General features: G+C 34.9%; 1 protein-coding gene across 2 annotated transcripts in view; it reads right to left on the bottom strand.

The window, feature by feature from the left end:
• GRID2 (glutamate ionotropic receptor delta type subunit 2) overlaps positions 1-22,486 on the bottom strand; it is a 579,007-nt gene that overhangs the window by 34,104 nt on the left and 522,417 nt on the right. For both annotated transcript variants that reach the window (XR_011919919.1, XM_072405568.1), the window contains exon 14: positions 16,024-16,190. Coding sequence is in view for 1 of the 2 variants with exons in the window: in XM_072405568.1 (XP_072261669.1) it covers positions 16,024-16,190 (167 nt within the window). In the remaining variant the exon portion in view is untranslated. The remainder of the gene's footprint in view (positions 1-16,023; positions 16,191-22,486) is intronic.

The following is a 22,486-nucleotide window of genomic DNA, read 5'->3' as shown; positions in this document are numbered from 1 at the left end:
AAGGTTTAATGGATTCATTAAATTTCACAGTTATCCTAATTTAATCCAGTTATACACGATCCAGGGCAGATCTATTCATTATAACCTGTGGCTTTTACTGTTTAGTAATTACTTAATTTTTTAAACAACTCTAGATGCACTTTAAATCACCTTAGATCTGAACTCACAATGAATATCAAAGAGTAACTCATCTTTTCTTGCCACTTCCAATTAAGTTGCTATACTTATCACTTTAACCTTAAGACATCAAGCCATGATCAAAAGTAAAAAGTCATAAAATATCTACTGAACCCCTTTGATGTTTGGTATAAAAATATATAAATACAGAATAATATTCAAATTGTTGCTTTCAAATGCCATAGGCTTTTTACTCTTTAAATACACTTTTAATAACTTTTGACATTTGATTTTAAATGTCCAGGATATAATTTTCACAATAATGAGATGTTTGCATGCTATTAGTAATAAACATTAGGGTTGCAGTGCCAAGCTCTTCACTAGTGTTGCTGGGAAAGTCTCTGTTCAATTCAAAAAGCTGCACAGCTTATTACGTCCTGATGTTCAGGTTCAGGATGAAATTATTAGGATCTCACATCAGGCAGAATGCCATGGAGGGGTCCTTTTCACCCCTCAGACAAGAGGCAGGAGACCTTAATGAAGACCTTTTATTAATCTACAGCTATTAATCTACAGCCACTGTAATCTACTGAAAACTGTGTAAAGATCATATCCAATATGGCAACGTGAAGGTGTTCTGTAAACGAGACATGTCATGTCTGGCCTGTGTGATTGGCTAAATGATTTTTACAGAGGTCTGCATCTCTGCAAAAGGACATTCAGTTTTGGTTAAAAAAAAACTAAGAGAAAAACTAAGAAATCTAAGAGTCATTTCTAAAAGGATAATAAAACCGATAAACCAAAGCTTTCCTCAGAGGTTAGAAAGTATACCAGCTGAATATAATAAATCAGCCATTCCAAACAGATAGTCAGTTGGAAGTTAATGTTCCCTCTTGTGTACATCAAACTTAAATAGGCACTATTACCATACAAAACCCACAGAAGATATAAAAACCTCAAAACACCCCAGAAACAAAAGCCCATTTTTTAAAGGAAACTTTGCAGTTAAAAAAATAAGTTTGCTATGAACACAATGGCAGCTAAAAGTGATAGCTGACTTGAAAATAAGAACACATTATGGCTGTTCTTTCCCACCAAGCACCTTTAATAGTAAGAGCACCAAGCTAACCAAAAGCCCATTAATGTCCAATCCACATTAGTGTCAAACATGAACTTCATTCCTAATACATGCACATTTCATTGATTTCCATTACTTTTGTTTATGTGACCTTATTTTTAGTACTACAAGTTTCATTTGGTCCTTCATTTCTTCGTGGAAACAAAAAAATTAAAAATAAATCTACAGTGACAAACAGTGCCCCTGTTTCTAAAAGCTTTTCTAAATGTGGTTATTAGATATGGGTGTTGTTGCCATAGCAATAAAATTTGAAGCATTTGTTATTTTATTTTTGACAGCAGCCAACAGAATGCTTGATGAGTCACAAAATCGAGATAAAATCAAAGTTACATACTTTACTTTAAAGATGTGTGCTATTGAGCATTACATCAGAAACAATTCATACAGAAGAAGTCAAATGAGTGCCATGCATTTTTGTGTTTGGGGAGATGGTAAAATATAGAACATATTCTAAAACATTTTTTGTTAATTTTTCTCTTAGAAATTGTTATAATGAGTTATTTTTCTAATAATTTGCTTTATTAACACATTAGGATCCAAAATGAGATATGTCTTTTTGTAATGAAACAGGTAATAATAAAATGGAATTCCATGCTTGCTTCACCAACTTGGATGAATGGTCCTATTTGGAAAGGATTCCCCGAGATAAAATTGCTGTTCTTATGACCTATTCTGAAAAATAGGAACACTGCTATGATTTTAGATATTTTGGAAGCATTCCTGCCCAACCAATATAATGAAGAAGAATGTTCATCAAAGTCTAAGTTTGCTTGGCTGGGCACATTAAAATTGAAATAAAAAATTTCAAAAATATTTTAAACAGAGGATAGGAGGTGTCCACTTATTGCTATAATATTATGGACTCCCAAGGAAGAACCCAGCCCTCTAAACAAAAGAAGAAAGAAAGAGGAGACTTGTGGCTGGAAGTTAAAGTTTGTTGGGAGGACTGTATGGGAGGAAGGTTCTGTTGAAGCTTAAAGGGTACCTAAATTTAGAAATTGCACTTTACATAAAAGTAGACATCCCTTTTATCTTTAAATCTTTAAAAATTCTGTTCTTTGTTTTTTTAAGTGCAACATTCTTTTTTTTTTTTAAAAAAAGGGTGCAGCACCACCCCCTAGTTGAGTGGGTGAGCAATGCCTCCCGGGATACCTACGTCACGCATTCCAGAAAGCTCTTGGATGTCCTTCCACGCATGCCTGAGCATCTCGGTCATGTGCAGAAGGAGCCTTTTGGTGAAAAGAGAAAAATTTGCCGATCTCATGCGCAGTGAGATCAGCAAGTTTTTTTTCCAACCTACGTCACCCGATCTCACGCCTTGGTCGGGTGACGTAGGAAGAAGAACCAGGAAAAAGAGGCGAAGATGGCGGCGCCGGCTTGGGGACAGGTGCCGGGACGACGCGGGACGACGACGACGCGGGGCATTTTTCAGGCATTCTAGGCATTTTTCAGGTAGGTTTAGTGAACCTGTGCTCATTCATCTAGAGTAAAGCATCACATTCACTGTAATGTCTGTTATCAATATTGCATATATTCATCCTTCACCCCCTGATGATCCTTTGTTTACTTGAAACAAAATACTTGGTCCTTCTGGGTATCATGATTCACATCCCTTCCTCACACATGGTGGTGAAAGAGTCCTCTATGTGCAAACTCTGGAAAAGTTTAACTGGAAATGCCTGGGACTTTATTTCTCCTTAAGAACTTAAGCTGGAAGTTAGTAAAGATATAAAAGGAATTGTATGCTGCAATTGTTTCCTCTAATGTTAACCTGTTGCTTTCCTCTGCACTAAAGCATGTTTTCTCTAATACAACAACAAATGGTGAAAAACAAACATTTAAGCAATATGTTCAGACAGTGTTTAAACTAAGAACCCTAAATTTACGCTCAGAAATATGATATATTTTTCTTTTAAGCCAGACAAGGAATAACTTCAGACTTGCATAGTTTGCACCACTGGTCACAGGTTCTTTGATCATCTTAACCTGTGGCTTGGTACTGCTATCTTTACAAATAAATTAAAGTATCCTCCACAACAGGCTTTGTACATTATTATGTATTGCATGCAGTAAATGTGTTTTGCCTAGAGCCGTGTTAAAGAGCACAGTTTATAGACCTCAATGGATGTGCTGCTAAGTCATTCTGGCTTCATTGTCTTTTTGTAATAGCTATGTCATTATTGATCGATAGTCCATCCAAGACCTTTCACCTTGTTGTAAACCAACAGCCATATATTTTCTAATCTAATTTTATTAGCAAAGTAATCACCTGTCTTCTGAGAGTGACAGTTTTCTCAGTTGAAAGATTTCCGCAGAGGCAGCATATAGTAAAGTATTTTGTTTTCTTTTTTATCTGCCAAAATAACTTGATGTGCTATAACTGGGATGACCTGCAAAGTATAAACTGAAATGTCTTGTCAGCATCATGTAAAAAGCCTTCAGGGAAGCAAGAGATAAGCAGCAGTATTAAAGAGAGTGCGCTCGGGAAGGGAAAATCTCACTGTTCCCATTTTGTAAATGCATGAAAGGTTATGGCCCTATGCTGCAAATCAACTTGTTGCAGTGCCGGTCGACATACTGCTACCTTACACAATGTTACACAAACTGATGTAATAATAGTCCAAGTAACACATTTTCCAAGATAAAGACTAGTTTTCCACATTTTTCTTCCAATATTACATTAATGTATTACTAATTTTCAATATAACATCATTTTTTTGTTATTTTAGATTCCCAATTCAGTAGCATATTACCATTCAATGGCAGAATGATACAGAGATGAATCTAGGTCAACGATGGGTCTGTGTTGCTCAAACATGTTTTTGTTGAGTTCTAGAACTGGTCGGCTGCTTGTGTACCGATTTTCAGACCTAAGACTAAACGCAGTTTCAGTCAATGGGGAAGAAATTCTGGTGGTTTGTTATCGTCTTAGGAAGTTACCTTTAGCAGCATTGTGCACCAAATGGCATGGGAATGCAGTAGGTGGGTATACCTTTAGCCTATGGTACCACATTTGTACAAAGGGTCCAACATGCCTGAAAAGTCAGGCAAACGAAGTGTGTCTTCCCATCAAAATAGTAGGTAAGCCTCAGAGCAGAGCCAGAATGCGTTAGAGTGTTTCCCTAAAAATTATAAAGCAAAGACTGAAAGCTAGGTCTTAAAAAATAATTATCACAGTATCACAGCAGAGGCAAAAGACCTTGAAGGGGTCTTCCTAAAATTAGAGCTTTAGCTCTTCAGGTTAAACTTTTTTGGGTGGGGGTTAAGAAGGAGGTTGTGGTTTTGAGTTGACCTATATTGAGTCATCTACTCTTTCACAGCTTCAACTTCTTGCAGTTGCAAGGGATGAGCAGCACCACTTTTATGAAATGTAAGGTATACCTGTAATTTTGCAATCAATAAATTACCTTATTCTCTATAATATAATGACTAGAAATTGTGTAGTTCTCAAAAAATTGCAAAGAGCATAGGAAGTTAGTAAGGACAACAGGTATATTTGCATTTACCATACTACACTGCTTGAAATAAGAGAAGTTCAGTGTTAGGGGTTTTTTTTAAACCCTTTATTGCCTAATATTGCTATTAAGTATCTTGCAAACCAAGCTACAGAGTCACTTTAAATGTCTGTCTGCATCCCATAAGAATATTGAAAATGCCATCTGACCAAAGCTGGTAAATAAACATGGCCTCTGCAAACTATCATTCCATTTGGCTTTTGGGAAGATATGAACCCTATATGCCTACTTTTGGGTATGCACTACTGTATTTATAATTTGATGAGGGGTGGGGCATGGTATGTGTGTGTGCTCTTATTGCAGCTTTTATTCTTGGTGCTAACAGTTTAAATAAACTACAAAAACATAAAGCTCTTTTTCCAATTTGCCAGTCCAGTCTATGTAGATTTGGATAAATCATTTTTAATATCCGCTTAGCATAAGTTAATTAATTCCAGGTTAATTCAGGAAGACATTTAACTTGAAAGGTAGGCGCAGGGCATTGTGCCCTGTGTGACATTTTGGTGGATATGCTTGATATATGCGATCATTGATCACTAGACGTATAAAGTATTTCTTTCAAGGCTCAGAGGAAATAAATACAATTTATTCTATTCTCAAACATGACCTGCAAGCAATTACACACAAGAAATTTTTCTGCCTAACATTAACAGTCAAACCCATTTATGCAGCACAGACAGACAGTACAATACATTTATGCAGGTGAAGCACATATTCATGCTAAGCAGACTGTACGCTTTTCCTTTCTCATCTGTCTCTTAGCTTTACTAGAATTGGGAGGGAGTGATAGAAAAAAACCTCATTTACTTTACCGCAAGGTCTGAAAGCTAAGTCTGTAAAATTGGCCCAAAATACTGCCAGTGAATCCCATTTGCTTCAAAGTAACGTGATTAGTATTCAAAGAAAGAGAATCATTCCTTTCAAGGGATGTCTACAAAAGTGAAATCCAGCAGCGACCCAAGTGATAGCAATTATATAAATTACTATAAAGAGACAAGCTACAATAACACCAAGCCAGATTACTCAAGTATACCAAGGAATGTCTTGAAACAGACCCAAGGGGACATGGAGCAAACTGGACCTTTCTTTACATGCTCCTATATGTTCTGACTGTAGTAATACATCATTCATCATTTTCTATAGAACATCATATGATGTAACCCATACTGAAAATAACAAGAAATCTTTCAACTAAAAATTTAGAACTTAATTTTATGCTGTATTTTCAGTTCTATGTTTGCTGATCTGCTTGCAAGAAATATGTTGCTATGGGAACGGAACTATAAAAAATGTTACTATTACTATCTAATCATAAAACAGATTTTTTTTTACTAACATGGTACAATTTAGAAAAAAGAAAAACAGAGACATATTTAGTTTTTTATAAAAAATAAATTAAAAAGTTTAAAAATGTAAATATGAATACAAAACAAGCATTAAAATAATTCAAATTATATATATATATATAGTATGTAATAATAACAATTATTTCTTAGAATGTTATATCTTTTGTTTTATACAAAAAGTTCATTGTTGAATATTTTCGTCTTAATATTTTATTTTATAAAATAGAGAAGTGTAATGCAATGGAATAGATCTAGAATAGCCCTTATTGCATTATCCCTATTGATACATGTGGTCTAGGGGAATTCAATAGCCTAATGCAGTAGAAATCAGAGCAAGCTTGTAATGCAAAATGCCTCTGTGAAGAAAGGGCATATATCCTAGAAGTTTACCATGATTGCAAGTGCAGTAAGCCATTACGAGTTTTATCCATAGCTACTGACGTTATTTTGTATGGAACAAACTTTTTTGGCCATATAAATGCTTATTGAAATAATTTAAACATTGTTAGTGTATATATATATATATATATATATATATTTAGGTTTAACTTCACTGGTTGACACAGGTGGCAATTAATTTTTTAAAAATGTAAAGGTTTACACCATAAAAAAAAAAAAAATGTATATGTCATCCTTATTGCACCGGGCAGAAATGTGTGTTATTTATCACGGAAGATGAGCTGTTAATATTTCACCATGGTATTGCTCTCATGCATGCATACCACTATATTAGTGGAGGCGACATGTAAGCAAGCCAGTGTGTTTTTATGTGTTGCAAAAAAATCAACTTTCTTTACAATGCCCACATTATGAGTTCTTGATACCTGGATGTGGCACATATCAGAAATTTGGGGTTGGGAAATATTTTTGGAAAACGAACAATATAGTGGTGTCGTTCATCTGGAAACTCATAAGCAGGTTAAAATAGCTTTCCTAAACTCCTAAACTCGACTTTAGCTATAGTAGACCACCTTGACAAAAACCAGCATCGGGTACAAGTGGAATGCAGCTTTCTGGAGATGAACAGTTAAGCAGGAACCTTTGGATCTTGGTGTAAAACAGACTGATCTTGCAACGTCTTATCTGCAACGTCTTATCTTTTATTGACAGTGACACAGAATGGTTATGAAGACAACAAACTGTGACATACGTTCTAATAACAGAAAAAAATGTGTGTGTCCCCAACTATTTTACGTATATAATTGTTTTAAATGGTAAAATAGGTAAAATGGTTTCACTCTTAACATAATTTATAAATAATTTTCCTTGTTAACATGACAAAACATGAAATAACAGTGGTGCTTTGTATAGATGGCATTAAATATAAAAATATTGCTTAATAGAGTTCTTCTATAGATAATATGGCATAACATCTCAAGCTTGAAAGGTATCGCATTATTTAGGTATAAAAATTATGCTTGTAGGCGCTAACACTTTCACTCTACACAATTAAAGCATGAAATTGACTGAGACCATTGACATAGGCATTCTATGGGAGATTTATTCAGAGACTAACTCAATCAGCCACTTCAGATTTAATAAACTAACTTCTCATGCAGAACCTAAGAATTTGATTATATTTATTTCCTGTGTCTGTCATTTGTAGTGAGTGTTTTTCATAACTCATGTGTTACAGCCGAGGAGCCAGAAAACAAAGCAGAATATTTATTTTATGCCAATGAATCTTTGTGTCTCCTTTTAACCCCATATGGGCACTTTAGCAAGCTGATTTCAAAGTTCAAGAAGCCCTGGCGATATCACAAAAACTAAATATTTAAATACTATATTTGGCAGGTGTTCATGCAAATCATTATAGGTTATTTATTATTTATATTAAAAAGCTTAATGCCCAAATTTGTGTGCTAGGTGGAAAAGGTTTACAACTTTTCACCAAAAATATTTGGAAAAGTAGTTTAGCGACATAGGTAAATAGTATATATTACACATTAGACCTGATTCATTAAAACTCCCCATGACTGAAGAATATTGATTTATTAAAAAAATGTTTCAGGTTGATAAATGTTTTCAATCTTGGACTGGGTCCATTCCAGGTTTGCTGGATTACCCAGGTTCTCCCATGATGGTCTATGTCTCCAGTGTTGGAAAACTTTAATTAATGAGGCTCAATGAGGTTAAACAAGCTGAAAACTGAATCAGGTATTAAAATTTTATGCTTTTTCTAGTTTTCCAATATATTTTTAACTGTTTCTCATTGTATAGAAATGGCAATATAGGGGCCAGTGAATTACAAAATTGTTGGAGCAACCTGAGTAATTTAAATGGCAACCAAACTGGCAAACGTCTCTACCAGAGAAAGGGGTGGGAGTACTGAAAATAAATAAGTGTGCTAAAGTAATCCGAAAACTATAATTGTTTTACTTTGTCAAATTCATACATGCAGTTAATTTTAATTGAGCATGAAATGAAAGTTACATGGAATACATGTATATTGCAAAAAATAGGTCAACATTTGTATTTGCATTGTGTGCTTGCAACGCTGTCTGCTTGTGGCATGTTACATGACAATCTGTTCTCTAAACTGTGCAATATGTACTGAATATGCTGAAGCAAATATGAACCTTGTAATTTATAACTAATAAAATAATAGTACAAAGGACAGGTTATAAAACTTTTCATCTTCAATATAATAAATAAATCAACAAAAAGCCACCATAATTTTACTTTAAACTGTCCCTCTCCTTTGGCTGCATGTACAACCTAATCTTTTTCCTCCTGGTTTACTGTTTACATTTATATGATCTATGGGGAATGCAACAAGCATTGACACTGATTTACAAATAATTTAACTGCAGTGCATTCTTCTGTGAATGAGAAACTACATGGTTGTTCATCATTTTTTAAAGTGAATCTGTACTGATCTTATTTTAGATACTTACAGTGCCTGTACATAGCTGTATTAATCTTCTAAAGTGCCCCAGAAACCCTATAAATCTGGGACCTCTTATATGCAAATACTGAGGCCAACCATGTGTCTCTTAAATCTAACAAATGATCAAACTGTGTGCTAGGCAGATTTAAAAATGCAGGGGGGTAGGACACTATATTTCAGCTATCCCAAGCTTCTAAAAGTAAAAAGACAAGACAGCTAAAGGTACTATATATACTACATATATACTATAAACAGTCCCTCACAGACTCTGCATAATGCATAATGCATTGCAATGTATCACTTTTGTTTTAATTTGCAGGTCTGAAACCTAATTATAATGTTCTCAAGGCTTCATATACTAATATATATATTTTCTTGTAAATTACAACTTAAAGTGCACCTGTACATTGGTTTTGGCCATTTATTTAGTTACAAGTTATTATCTAGCATTAAAAAGGATTACAGCAACTCACAATCCCTACAGATCACAACAAACATGCTAAAGTTAATATAGTTGGTTTCTATCAGCTTAGAAACACCTTCTGGTTGTATACATTTTAAGGGCTGGCAACCTGCCAGGAAATGCTCCCCATATGGTTGTAGACTGGGAAATATCTTTCCAATGTTAAAAATGCTTTTACGGCTTGTTTCAGAATATGCATTCACTTTAGTGTACATGATCTTGTCACAGGTTCTTGTCACATTTTTTAAAACAGCTAGCAATAGCTTTGGCTGTTCATAGGTAATGTTGTACAAGGCTATATTTTGTTAGATTTTGTCTGGCATATTTTTTATACCTAGACAATTTGTTAGTGGCAATCAGTTTAGAACACTGATAGCTGACAATTTCTAGAACTACTAGTTGTGATATTAACACACAGCACAGCCAATCTGATGTCCTGACTTTTCTCTACTGCTATATACAATTCATTCTAGTCACTTGTTGCTTGTGATTGGACAGCAACAAGCAGCAGAATACTGAAAAGTCCTCCCTCTATTCTCTATTCTGTCATCATGTTCTTTGCTGATATTTGTGCATGCAGCACACCTAATTGGCTCCTAAAACTGTCCTTTTCTTACCCAGGGTGCTATTGTACAGGGGATTACAAAAAACTAACTAGGTTTACTACTTACATTAGTCATTCATTCTTTCTTGTAATTGACTCACTTTTGCAAAATATTTTTTTTATATGTCTGTCCCTGTCTGTTTCTTGCTTAGGTGAGAATAATTGAAAGGGTAAAACTGGGATATCCCCATCACATATCACAAGAGGCTTTGGAATTCAACACAGCTTAGTGCCTGACCTCACACAGCGTAAGTGTCACTAGACGTATAGTATACAAGAGTATTATATGGCTGAGCACTGGCAAGAAAAAAATAGCCATCCAGGACCTGATGTGAGAAAGAAGAACAGTGGAAAAAAGACAACACAGAAATTGCTGAGAGTGCAGGTACATTTATTGCAGACGTAAAACAAAAAATGTAATTGAACATTAAAAGAAAGTTGAATGGAAGTGGGAGGTCTTAATGAATGTACAAAGCACCAAAATAAAATGAAAGTGAGGAAATTGGGACTCTTGTCAGCAAAATGGTCTGCTTTGGTCTTGTCTAGATTTATATGGGAAGAATATCTTTTATTTCTTTGCACGTTCAATTACATGAAGTGATGACAAAGTGGAAACACTAGGTAATAAGAACAGGAAACTGGGTTATACAAAAAGTGGAAAAAGTCTAAAGAATATCAGTGGCTGTATATAAAGTTATAATAACACTTGGTCACCAACATAAATAACATATAAAATAATTAAAATATAAAACAGCTTTCTAACTACAAATCTGGATGTTAATGCATATCTCTATTCTCTTTCAGCTTGAATTTTATTTGTGCTACCATTGAGTTATTCCCCACAAGAGTCCTGTTAGGGCTAAATGTTATGCCTGGCAGCAATCATTTGTCTTTGAGACTCTGCTATATTCTGTATATGAACACTGTAAATTGTCTTTACAATAAAAACTGAACAACACTGACTCAGCAGGAGATACTGTAATATCATTAGCAGCGACAAAATCCCTTGTACTTAGCAGCAAAAACAGCAGGTCCAGTCTATTTTAAACAACGTCACAAGTGTAGCTTGATTTCAGTTGCATATATATGATTTACACTGTGACTACTCCAACAGGAACCCAAGGATAAACACAAAGAACTGTTATTTCCTATTATCCAGAACGGCCTCCATAAATGTTGATATATTTATAGAAATAAATTCCAGGTCCACAACAGGAATTCAATTGAATTTGCATTTTAATATGCAAAATACTTTACAGTCTTTCAAAGCGTTAGCATTATCTTCATTAAAAGCAGGTGCACAGTCGGAACTCGAGCTTGGCCAGAACTGCTCATGAAAAGTGTTTGAATAAAAACCAAGCATCCCAACATAACGGGCCTGATTTACTAAAGGGAAAAATAAAATTGAAGACAGATTGCTATGGCCTGCTTGTATTGTGCACACATCTGCAATCCTAGGCTAATAAAATACAGTGATCAATATACAATATAGTGATCTATATTGTGTACTGTGTGCTGCTAGACTGTTATGTGCAAATAAATGACACCCTGATCTGAATGCTGTATTGAGTGGGGCAGGTTGGAAAAGGGGGGTGGATTCACGGTGGTAGGTGATGAAACAGCAGAGCTGGCTGGATGACGATTAGAGTGGGGGTGGGGGGTGGCTGAGTAATTTGAAGGTTCTGGGCATAAGAAGGAGGTGCCATTTCAGGTTAAGCCAAAGAAGCAAAAAGTAGCACCCACCCAGCCCAAAATGGGTTTTTATATTGTCAGGAGGCTGTATCTAGTGAACATTATATTACATTTCAGTTTATTGTTTTATAGTTGTTTATATCCATTTTTTATGTGATCACATGTGATGTCATTGACAGTACCAAATAAAACCATGTTGGTGATTACCTGATACTTTGGAACTGGTGAAGTAATGGAAAATAGATACAAATGGTGTAAGAGATAAATGAGTGATGTAAGCATAAGCACCCTGTGGTTGGGAGTCACAATGGTATATGGAGTACCTATCAAGCCAGTATGATTTGTGGCAGGTGGCTGGTACAGTTGGTTGTGGTATCTTCACTAGGAGGCACTTTCATGAGTTTAATTTGTTTATTGAATACAATGTAAATGTAATTTTATTTATACAATCAGTCTTATGGTTGTTGTATAAATAAAAACTCAAATCTGTGACCAAAAGTCTTCCAACATACATCAAGGCTTAGCCCTAACCAATGCTGCTTTGTACATTTTGTTCTAATAAAGTGCAATATAGAATGATGTGCATCAGCATTTTACCTAACTAGGTAAAAATGAGTATAAAGTGCGCTATGGAATGTGCATGCCGACAGCTGACTTAGCAGTTATGTACCAATCGAACCTGCAGGCCAAAACAGGAACACAGGCAGGATAAATATGCAAGTATTTATCAGTATGACCTCAATTGCGACCAGCAGCATATGAAGTAGTGCATACATTTTTGCTGTAGCATCATTTCATCAATAAAAACCACTAATGCTATATGCACTGTGAGACTGGATTTTTACCATATGTGTTGCATTTAGGATGGACTGACATGCATTAAATGTACTTGAATTAATGTGTGTTGACATCCAATTTTTTCACAGCAGTAGCCTAAATACTTTATTTTGTTTTCCTTAATGTGCTTTGTAGCATGCTGTGATGTGTTGTAGTTCATTGTAGGGTGTTGTGCTGCATTTCAATGCAGCATGTTCCAATTTAACCCAAAGCACATTAACTCAGTATGTTTTTATGAATGGGCTTATTGGAATTAGTTACCCATGGCTTGTTATTGTGTTGGTCCTTGGTTATATAGACCACAAGGCATTAGAGAAAACTGTATGTTAAATGTAGAGATGTTATCCCTTAGCTGCTGGTGTGTACACATAGCAAAACACACCTCTTGGTAAATTCGGCACATGTATGTTGTTGCATGTGTGCACATATCATTGAGTATCATATAAAAAATGTGTACAATGAAACATACAAATTATAGTTTATATTATATATAATATATAAAATTATATTATCATATATATAAAATTATTTTGGGTTTACATACACTTTAATGAAGTGTTAATAAAACCCATCACTAAGACAATTCTGTTTTTGTCTGTTTTTTTAAAAAAGTGCATCCTACCAAAGGTCAGTTTGTTTTGTTTAAAATTAGAACTGTATTGTAAGTTTGGTGCAGGTCATGAAATATTTGCATACCTGTATGTGTAATGACATTCACAGCTAATGTGCAGTAATGTTCACTAATGACTAGGCACAGAAAAGACTTTCTGTGGCATTCTAGGTAAAGTGTAAAAAAATCCTATTATATTTGTTATCAATATTTTCCCAGTATTGGCTAAAATGCCCAATTTCCTATTACATACAAACATTTTGGAACTATTTGGCACTGCCCAGACTGGCATTAACAAATACACAAAAATGAGTCACTATTGAAATCCTGGGAGCTCAACAACACAGTCATGTTGATATTGAAAATTTCTTTTTTAAACATTTTTTCAAAAACATTTTTAAATATTTTTAAAAAAACAGTTTTAAATATTTCATATGTATGAGATTTATATGACTTTATGGAGTTCAGACTAATGCTGTGTCAGGGATTGCTGAATATTAACCTATGATATGTGCTGTGCTGAGCACAAAATATATCAAGTCAGGTAAACCCAGCAATCAATTTTCTGCCTTCTAGCACATGGGGAGATAAAGAGGCTTGCCTATTGTAATAAATGGTTCACCTATTCAAAGTCACTGCCATTATAATGAAACACCAAAAAATGTTTTGCTTGAGTACACAGAAAATGCCTACCTTTTACGCACAGTGAACCACAATTTCCTATATTATAGAGACGTAATGTCTTTCTGTAGAAATAGTAACAAGACTTCTTATTTATGTTGTGGATTTACTTTTTACCATGAGATGTCTTAGTCACATAGGTCATCAACTGAGAGTGAGCTATTTAAATAATACCCAGATTTCTTTTTGCATGAACTGTACAGTACAGAAGTCATCGGATATATTATACCGTTCATGTTACAATCAATATTTAATTTTTATTTTTTTCTAACAAATTAAAAAAGGTTATAGATAGTATTCAAATATAGATGGTCAAAATATAGACATTCTGATCGGCAAAAGGGGACATCTAATTTAATAGGCTAGCAAAAAATAGATCAAGGCAGAATTGTAAAGCATCACAAACCTATTACCCTTTAACATTATTCATGAAAGCTTTTGCAACAATACTATGCTCCAATTTTTGTATATATTAAAGCTAGCCATTAAATAGGCAATTGACACAGAATGGGCTCTATTTATAAAATAGAGTAGGAAACATTAACCAAACATTCCCTTGTGGGAATCTTCCAGGTCTATGTGTTTCAATGGCAGTAACTGATCCCCACCAGGTAATATTTGAGGGAATGTCAGATTCCTTGTTTTATAAATTCTATGGTAGCAAGCTGAATATATAAGTTACATTTTCTTGTCCTTTATATTATTCCTACACCAACAGGAATTAGACTCTTTTGTTTGAATATTGTCTAATTTCCTTAAACTACCATACATTGCTCTTGGACTGAAACATTTTTTCTCTGTTTGGGGAAAATTACAATAATTATGGAGCTGTCACACATTTGGATATGTGGTTTCGTGCTAATTATTCTGTTAAAAAATAATGCAGCTTTGCAGATAGTTTTTGATGTTGTTGATGTTATCATCAATCATAATATTGTTGATAAATAAAATTGTACACAAAAATTATTAATATAATATAAAATAAATGATAAAAAACAGGGGGGGGGGGGGGAAGGCTATGTACATACAGCGCTGTCCTGGCGGATCCACTAAATGACTGCAATATAGGTGAAGAGAGGGGAGTGCAGCGGGGTGCCGCTCACTCGTTCTACCCCCCCTATAGAACAAAACAGCGATGTACAGCACTCTTTCATTCATCTTTCGGTCTTTTCTCATTGGAAACAAGCCTAAGGCAATGCCTGTTACTTAGCAGTATGTTCAGCAATAAAGTTTTCAATTTATTAAAGTAAGCACCAATAAAAAAGATGATCAAGAATTTCATTTGTATGATCGATGGTCCAAATTGTGAATCAGTAAAGTAGAACTAACTTGAGTTAAAAATCCTTAGAGAAAGCCTGATACTTTTTTTTTAGTTGTTATTTAGTTTTTTATTTATTTAAAACTAATAACAATAATCATTCTCGTAATTACTAGAGAAATACTGGCTATCATCAACTTTTTGAAAACCCCATATATATAAATTCTCTGATTGCCTCTTCTTTACAAATAGGCCCCTTTTGTTTCCATGAAAAATCAGGCGAAGAATTGGGAAATTTCGCTTGTCAGTATCAGTACGGCTGAGAGCAGTGTCAAGACTTTTGAGAACTTTAACAAGTGCAGCAACAATTTTCTTTTCGGTTAACATTGATAAAATATTGTACTATTCTGTTGAATGCTGCACAGTAGTAGGATTTGACATTGACAAGCCCTTTTTTTTTATCATGGTTGGCTAAAAATACAAATGTGTTATCATCACATGTGGGTGTTTCAGTTTGCAATCTAGGCTACTGAAGGTATCGCTAAGCCTGTCTCACAAATGTTCAGTAAAGAACAAACTTACATAGGCAAAAGTACCACTCTGCAATCAGTAAAATGTCAGAAATGTTTCACACGTTTCTAGAGAACAATGAGAAACTTTTAATTGGATTGGAGGTTGAGCATTGGAGGTTGAGGCTCAGCATTTAAACTTACCAGTATGTGATTACTATGAATGTTATACTACTAGAAAGGCAACATAGGAAGCAAGAATTGGGAAGCGAGAAAACATTAGTAGATTTTTGCTAAAATAAATAAAAATAAAATTACCACTTGCCATTTGTTGAATAGTAGTATATTTCATTTAAGACATACCTCTGTGAAAAAATGTCTCTGTAGGGGCTGCCATGCTGCAAAGCTATGCCGTAGCCTCTGTCTGCAATTGTATTTGCCACTGTGTAGAAGGAACAGTCCTGGTCATTTATTGCCACATACTCCAGCACTGCTGCATCCCATACAAACGCATAATTCCCATGTTTTACCTGTAAAATATTAATAGAAGAGATGAGAGAAGTCTACAAAGCCAACAAAGAGCACTGCTAAAATTACATCACTTGGAAGGAATTTTTCTCCTCTGTTGAAGCAAATTGATCCATGCTTTATATGTTTTTCACCTTCTTCTGTATTAACCATGTATATAAAGTTTTATCTGGAAAAATGCTGGTGTCCAGTATGTTTATTTCCCTATTGGTTGAATTTGATGGGCTTATGTCTTTTTTTCAACATGACTAAATATGTTACACACACACAACGGTAATGGTACATAATGGTAAGTATATGGGGGTCATAAATCCTCTAACCGCCATATACCTGTTACTTTTTGACTGTATCTATGCCTAACTGCTAAACACTAGGCCAAGGCACTATCACATGACCAGGGGAGTAACTTGAACCCCCCAGGTCATAGAGCCAGCCCTGGAACAGCAGGGAGCTGTAAAGAGCCAAGGTAAAGTAAGTATGAAAGAGACACCATTTAAAAGAATTTTTGAAAGTTTAGAAATGTATTTTTAGATCACTTTTTTTCTGCTTGTACAAGGTTGTTAATGGTAAATATTATCAATTACAGTCCATGCAAGAATAGATTATTCAGATATTTAGCAACATACCAGTAGAAACAGTTAGGAAAACCTTAATTTTTTATATATATAGTAGTTCTTGTAATGATGATGATGTTTCACAGTATTCCAAGCTGCTTCATCAAACTGTGAAATCACTTAATCTTTACAAAAACAAGTCCAGGTAATTGTGACCTACTACTACTTATAAACATACAATGACTTGGACAAATAAGAACCTTCCCAAACATTATTTACATTATAAATATATATACATTTATATAATTATATAAATATATATTATAACTATCTAAATATAAATACATATATATACTATAAATACATATTTTATACTATATATATAAGTTCTAAATAAGACCCACAAAGGAAGAAGATACCTTAGTAAACAAAGCAATAATGATTTCCTTTTAATTTTGTAATAAAGTGCAATGACTGAAATGGATCTGTAAAACAAATCCTCTAGTTTGTTGTCATCATACTGTGATACCTTCAGCAAAAAAATAAGTTACGTAATGTAAAAAAAAAAATAAAAAATAAAAAAAACGACCAAACAAACAAAATGCCTCATTTACACCTAACTAGCAAAAGCATTGGGCTAATTCTGTGAAAAGGTCAAATCTCTACTTGTTACTTCAAGTGCATTATCTTGGAACACATAATGCTATAAATTGGCATAATCAACTTTAGAGTCAATGTTTCAGCCTCTATTCTTAAGGAAATTTAAATAAAGGAGATATAACTAAACAGAAACACCACAGGGTGCATCAAAGCAGTAAATAGTGAAGACCCGCATCCTTGCCAGTGAAATCGTAAAGTAAAACATGACGTTTTACAAGACTCTGCATTTGTCACACTTCCTTGCCTTTTATGCTCCCATAACTTCAAAGTTACTGTTTCCCAGTCTGCATACATTTTCCTGGCTCTTCACCCTTTACATTTTAAACCAATAATGTGAAAAAAAACTATTTGTGGACACAAAAATTCATGCAAACCATTAGTAACTAAAACGTTAATGTAAACTATGCATAACGCCATTCAATTTGATTATTTGAGGTTGTTTTTAGCAGAGTTACACTACCGAGCATAACCACATTGGGCCTGATTTATTAAAGCTCTCCAAGACTGGAGAAGATAGACTATTAGGGGAGAACCTGGGTGATCCAGCAAACCTGAAATGGATCTGGTGCAGGACTGAAAACATTTTCCAACGCACTTTGCCTAAGATCATGCATCACTAGATGCATGATACTCTGGCAATGAGCTGAATCCCACCCATACATCAGCCGGGATGCGGATCCCAAGGGAATCCCCTGGCCCGATACAAACCATTCAGCATGTCCGGACTAGCAACTAGGTCAGGGACGTGCACATGGCAGTAAGACTTCTGTAAGTGTTTTATAGAGGCCACTTCCAGGATCTCCCCTGTCGTTCTGTTTTCCCCACCAGCCGGTTTAGACCGTGGCTGCGGTCTCCGCCTATTTTACTCCCCGGATATCAGGGTAATGCACATCTTTATTCATATTCACTATACTAAAAAAAATCACATTATATACCAAATCTAAGATAACCTGTTTATATACTTACCCTATATATACCTACTTACCATAGGTCCTCCTACAGTGTGGTAACCCCATGCTATTTCCCTCCACACTGGAGGCATCTTTTCCATCTACATTTGTGTGGGATATCATTTCTCCTTATGCTTCAAAACATAATTGCTCCTCCCAAAGGAATATGTAAGTTACAATCTAGTTTCTTTCAACCCCCATCCTAGCTCCCTTTTTATGATTCTTATTTGCAGTTACCTAGTATAAATTTAAGACATCATTATACCACCTACACCAATTACCTTGTTATACTCTTATAACACAGCCTCTTGTTGCTCAACTATGTTGTCCCTATTTTGAATAATGTCAAAATATGGGAATCAATATGGATATGTTTTTTAAATTTTCATCAATGTGTATACTTTATAGATTATTGGTATTACTTCAACATTTACAGCATATATTGTATGCAATGTACTTACTACCTATGTAACACACAATATTCCTATTTCTTATACTAATGTTATATATTTACCATAAACCTAGATACTGACAAGCTTGTGTATTGAACTTCACTAAATGTACCGCCACCCCTGAGGAAGCCCAAGCCGGGTGACACATGTCGGGTTATCAGCATACGTATGCAACACGATTTGTGTTATACTATATTCCATTAGCGATTGATTGTCTAGTGCCCTTTTGGCCTTTATTATTATTGTCTGGATTTACTAATTAGTCACAGAAGCGTTATTATATTAATACAACTCTCTTTTTGCTTAAAACCCTTTTTTCTGTTGTTTTTCAACTGTATGTTAACCAGGGTTCGCAAAATGCCCACTCAGGGGCAGTACATGTCTTTCCACCAGATCAATATTTTTAGCTTTTGATGTGTAACATTTTCTAATGAATAACTAATGATTTTTAGGAAATCAATTCCAGGGTTCCTCCAGGTTCTGTAATAATAGTCTATCTTCTCCAGTCTTGAAGAGTTTCAATACATAGGACCAAAGAATTGTAGTGAGCCCCTATGGGGGAAAGATATTGACAAAACTCTGGACTTTGAAAAGAGTAATTTTTTTTAGGACTATACAAATACAATAACACTGTACAACAATATTAAAAATAAAGGTAGCACAAACAGATTCTTCAGAATCTTAGGAATTTGTATACATGCAAGGCATTTCCAGTCTTAGTTTGTTATACTAGTTTCAAAGTGTCTAACATTTACCTAGAATTTCAAAAGTGTTTCTGGGCCTGTGTTGAGATCGAGATGCATTTGACCTGCAATTGACTGCCTTCTAAATTACATTGACCTGCTTAAAGTCTGGTTAGTATTCCCATTGGACTTGATCAGGAATGCAAAACCCATTTTAGGCAAACACAAGGCCCTAAAAAACATCAAGTAGTTTTTGTGAATATTTATAAATGCCCTATAGCTGATGTAAAAAATTTGACTATAGATTTGCTGGTTGAAGCTAAACAAACATTTATCATTCTTTTATCGAATCTATATACAGCACTAGTCATAATTTGTTCCAGGTTTGGTAAATGTAGGTTCAGTGAACCCAGTTTGCTTGGTTGGCAAGGTAAACATTGGTTTTGTGCTCAGTTAGGGTTCACAGCAGGCAACGTTACTGTTGGCTAGTGGTTGAAAGAGGGAACTCCCCCTGAAAACACCAGTCAACTGAAACATTACCTGCTGTACACCTTAAGAATGGGTTTAGTTTGCAGAAATAGCAAATGGAAAAAGTTTCATTCAAACCCATATTGGGATTGAACTTTAACCCCAATCCTATTTGAAGCTGTTGTAGGGGGGAGATAACCAACAATATCATATTGGCAGTGCTGTTTTCCACAACTAGTTTTAGATTGTGTGCCATACCTCTTTCCTTCTTTTCAGACAAATTAGACAAGGAAATCTGTGATAGGGCATCTGCCTATCTATAAGAAAGCAGCATGCTCATGCTCAGATCAGGTCTCTTATTAAACTATTGACCAAAGAAAAGCCTTAGTGAAGTCAGATTTTTGTCATAGAAGAAGGCTCTGAGATTAGTAAGGATCATGACATTTTCAATCACACCAATCTACTACAGCTACCTTTAGAAAAATTCTGAACATCCTATATTACAAATATTTATGCATATTTGTTTTGGCATCAGACAAGGTATTCATCCTTATTTTTTTATGTTTTATGCTCCTTATGCAATCAGATTTGAATAGGCAAAGGATGACTAGAAGCACAAGTGCATTTGATGAAATCTCTGAATTAGAATTACAGTGTACTGAATTTCCACAAAAGTCCTTGGAAAATAGTTTAAAATACCAGCTGTGGAAATAAATGTTCACAATCACTCACAAAGTGAGTGCATAGTTTATTTTCTTGTTATGCTAAGCTACATTTAAAATATTATATAATAATAACCAATAAATAGTTTATCACTTTCTTTTTCCTTTACATTAGGAAATGAGTTGTGTGCATATATTTTAATAATGTACCAGAGTTAATAAACTTGTGACATGGCACACACTCTGACAGGCTGTCATAATGACAACCAGTGCTTGTACTGGAAACTTCAGAAACAAGAAATATAATTGAGTGCCAACTTTTATAACTGTGTAAACTCCCATCTGTTAAAACTGAAGCTGTCACATAACAGAATTCAACAATATTTATAATACAACAAATTCAGAAGCACAGGGGAAAACACATTGACATCGAAAAAGAAAGGCAACTCTCAATCCATGCAGAAAATCTATGTGCGATATTGAAGCATCTGAAGAAACAAAGATTCAAATGCTAAGTCTGCCAGCCCAAATCACTCAATTTCTTTCAGCATACTGCCCCGTAATAAAATGGAAACGTAGCAACAGAAGTCACACTTGTAGTGACACTGTCAAAAACAATTCAATTTACTGCATGGCACAATCCTAAAGTGATTTTCTGGCAACACTTTCAAGCCTTAACTTTGTATTAAGCTTACTATTCTGTCTTACAGCATTACATGTCTCATTAGACGAACCTTGCCAGTTGAGTTGTAAACTAATATATTCTTATTTTTTCATTTTTTTTACTTTTATGTTTACATTCAATACATATGATAAATAGGTACTGTGCACCATAGATTGTAATACGCTTCCTAAAATAAACAACTGGCACTATGTATGAGGCAAAGGCCATCAAACATAAGGTAGTTGTTGGGTGCAAAAGTCCTGATTTATTATTGAGTAGTGTTCTTACAGGCTGGGATAAAAAGGTTTTGTTTTGCACAACATGCTGGCTTTTGCTATGTACACATGTCAGATGATCAGATGGTTGAATCTGGCATGTGTACAGTGCTCGTTGTCCGGATGAATGTCCTGGCGGATATACATACGATGGACGAGGAACGCTCATCATGAAGCCAAGGGGAGGGAGCTTGTTTTTCTTCCCCTCCCCTCTCCAAAGAGCAGAACAGTGCTGCACTGCTCGTTCATGCATTGTGCAGTCTTTAGACATCTTTCACGATCCTTTCCAACAATTATTACCCACCCTAAAGAGTAAATAATAAAAAAAATAAATTTGTATTGGATGTTTTTTTTGTAATTATATTTTTATTGAAAATTTTTAACAGGATACAGAAAGGAAAAAAGGGGAAAACACAATAAACTCACATGGGGAATAGTAACACTACAGCGGAAAGAAAAATCAACACATATTCCAATGTCACATAACAATCGAAGCAATATACATAGTCTTCAACAAGGGAGCATAAAATCTCCACATATACAATAACCAGTAAAACTTGGGATCTAGGGCAATCTCAATTGAAAAGTAACGGAGCCACACGTATCAGCTACATAAGTTTGCATAAAATTGATCCCATACTGCCCAAACCAACTCAAATTTGGCCATTGTATCTCTGATAATAGCTGTAAGATATTCCATAAGCCTGATCTCATGTATCCGTGAGTACAAGTTCTCCAGAGAAAGTGGGGAGGTTGATTTCCATCTGGAGGCTATCAGAGTGCGCGCTGCCACCAATATATGGGATATCAGTTTACGAGATGTGCTTTGGACAGTAAAAAGGGGTCGTCCCAGAAGATGATGTATGGGGTTTAAGGTCACCTGTTCATGAGTCACCGCCGAAATCAAATCGTTTACCTGAGCCCAGTATG

This window comes from Pyxicephalus adspersus, chromosome 3 (assembly GCF_032062135.1).
Source record: "Pyxicephalus adspersus chromosome 3, UCB_Pads_2.0, whole genome shotgun sequence".
Classification (NCBI taxonomy): Eukaryota; Metazoa; Chordata; class Amphibia; order Anura; family Pyxicephalidae; genus Pyxicephalus; species Pyxicephalus adspersus.
This window is presented reverse-complemented; position numbering and strand designations above follow the sequence as displayed.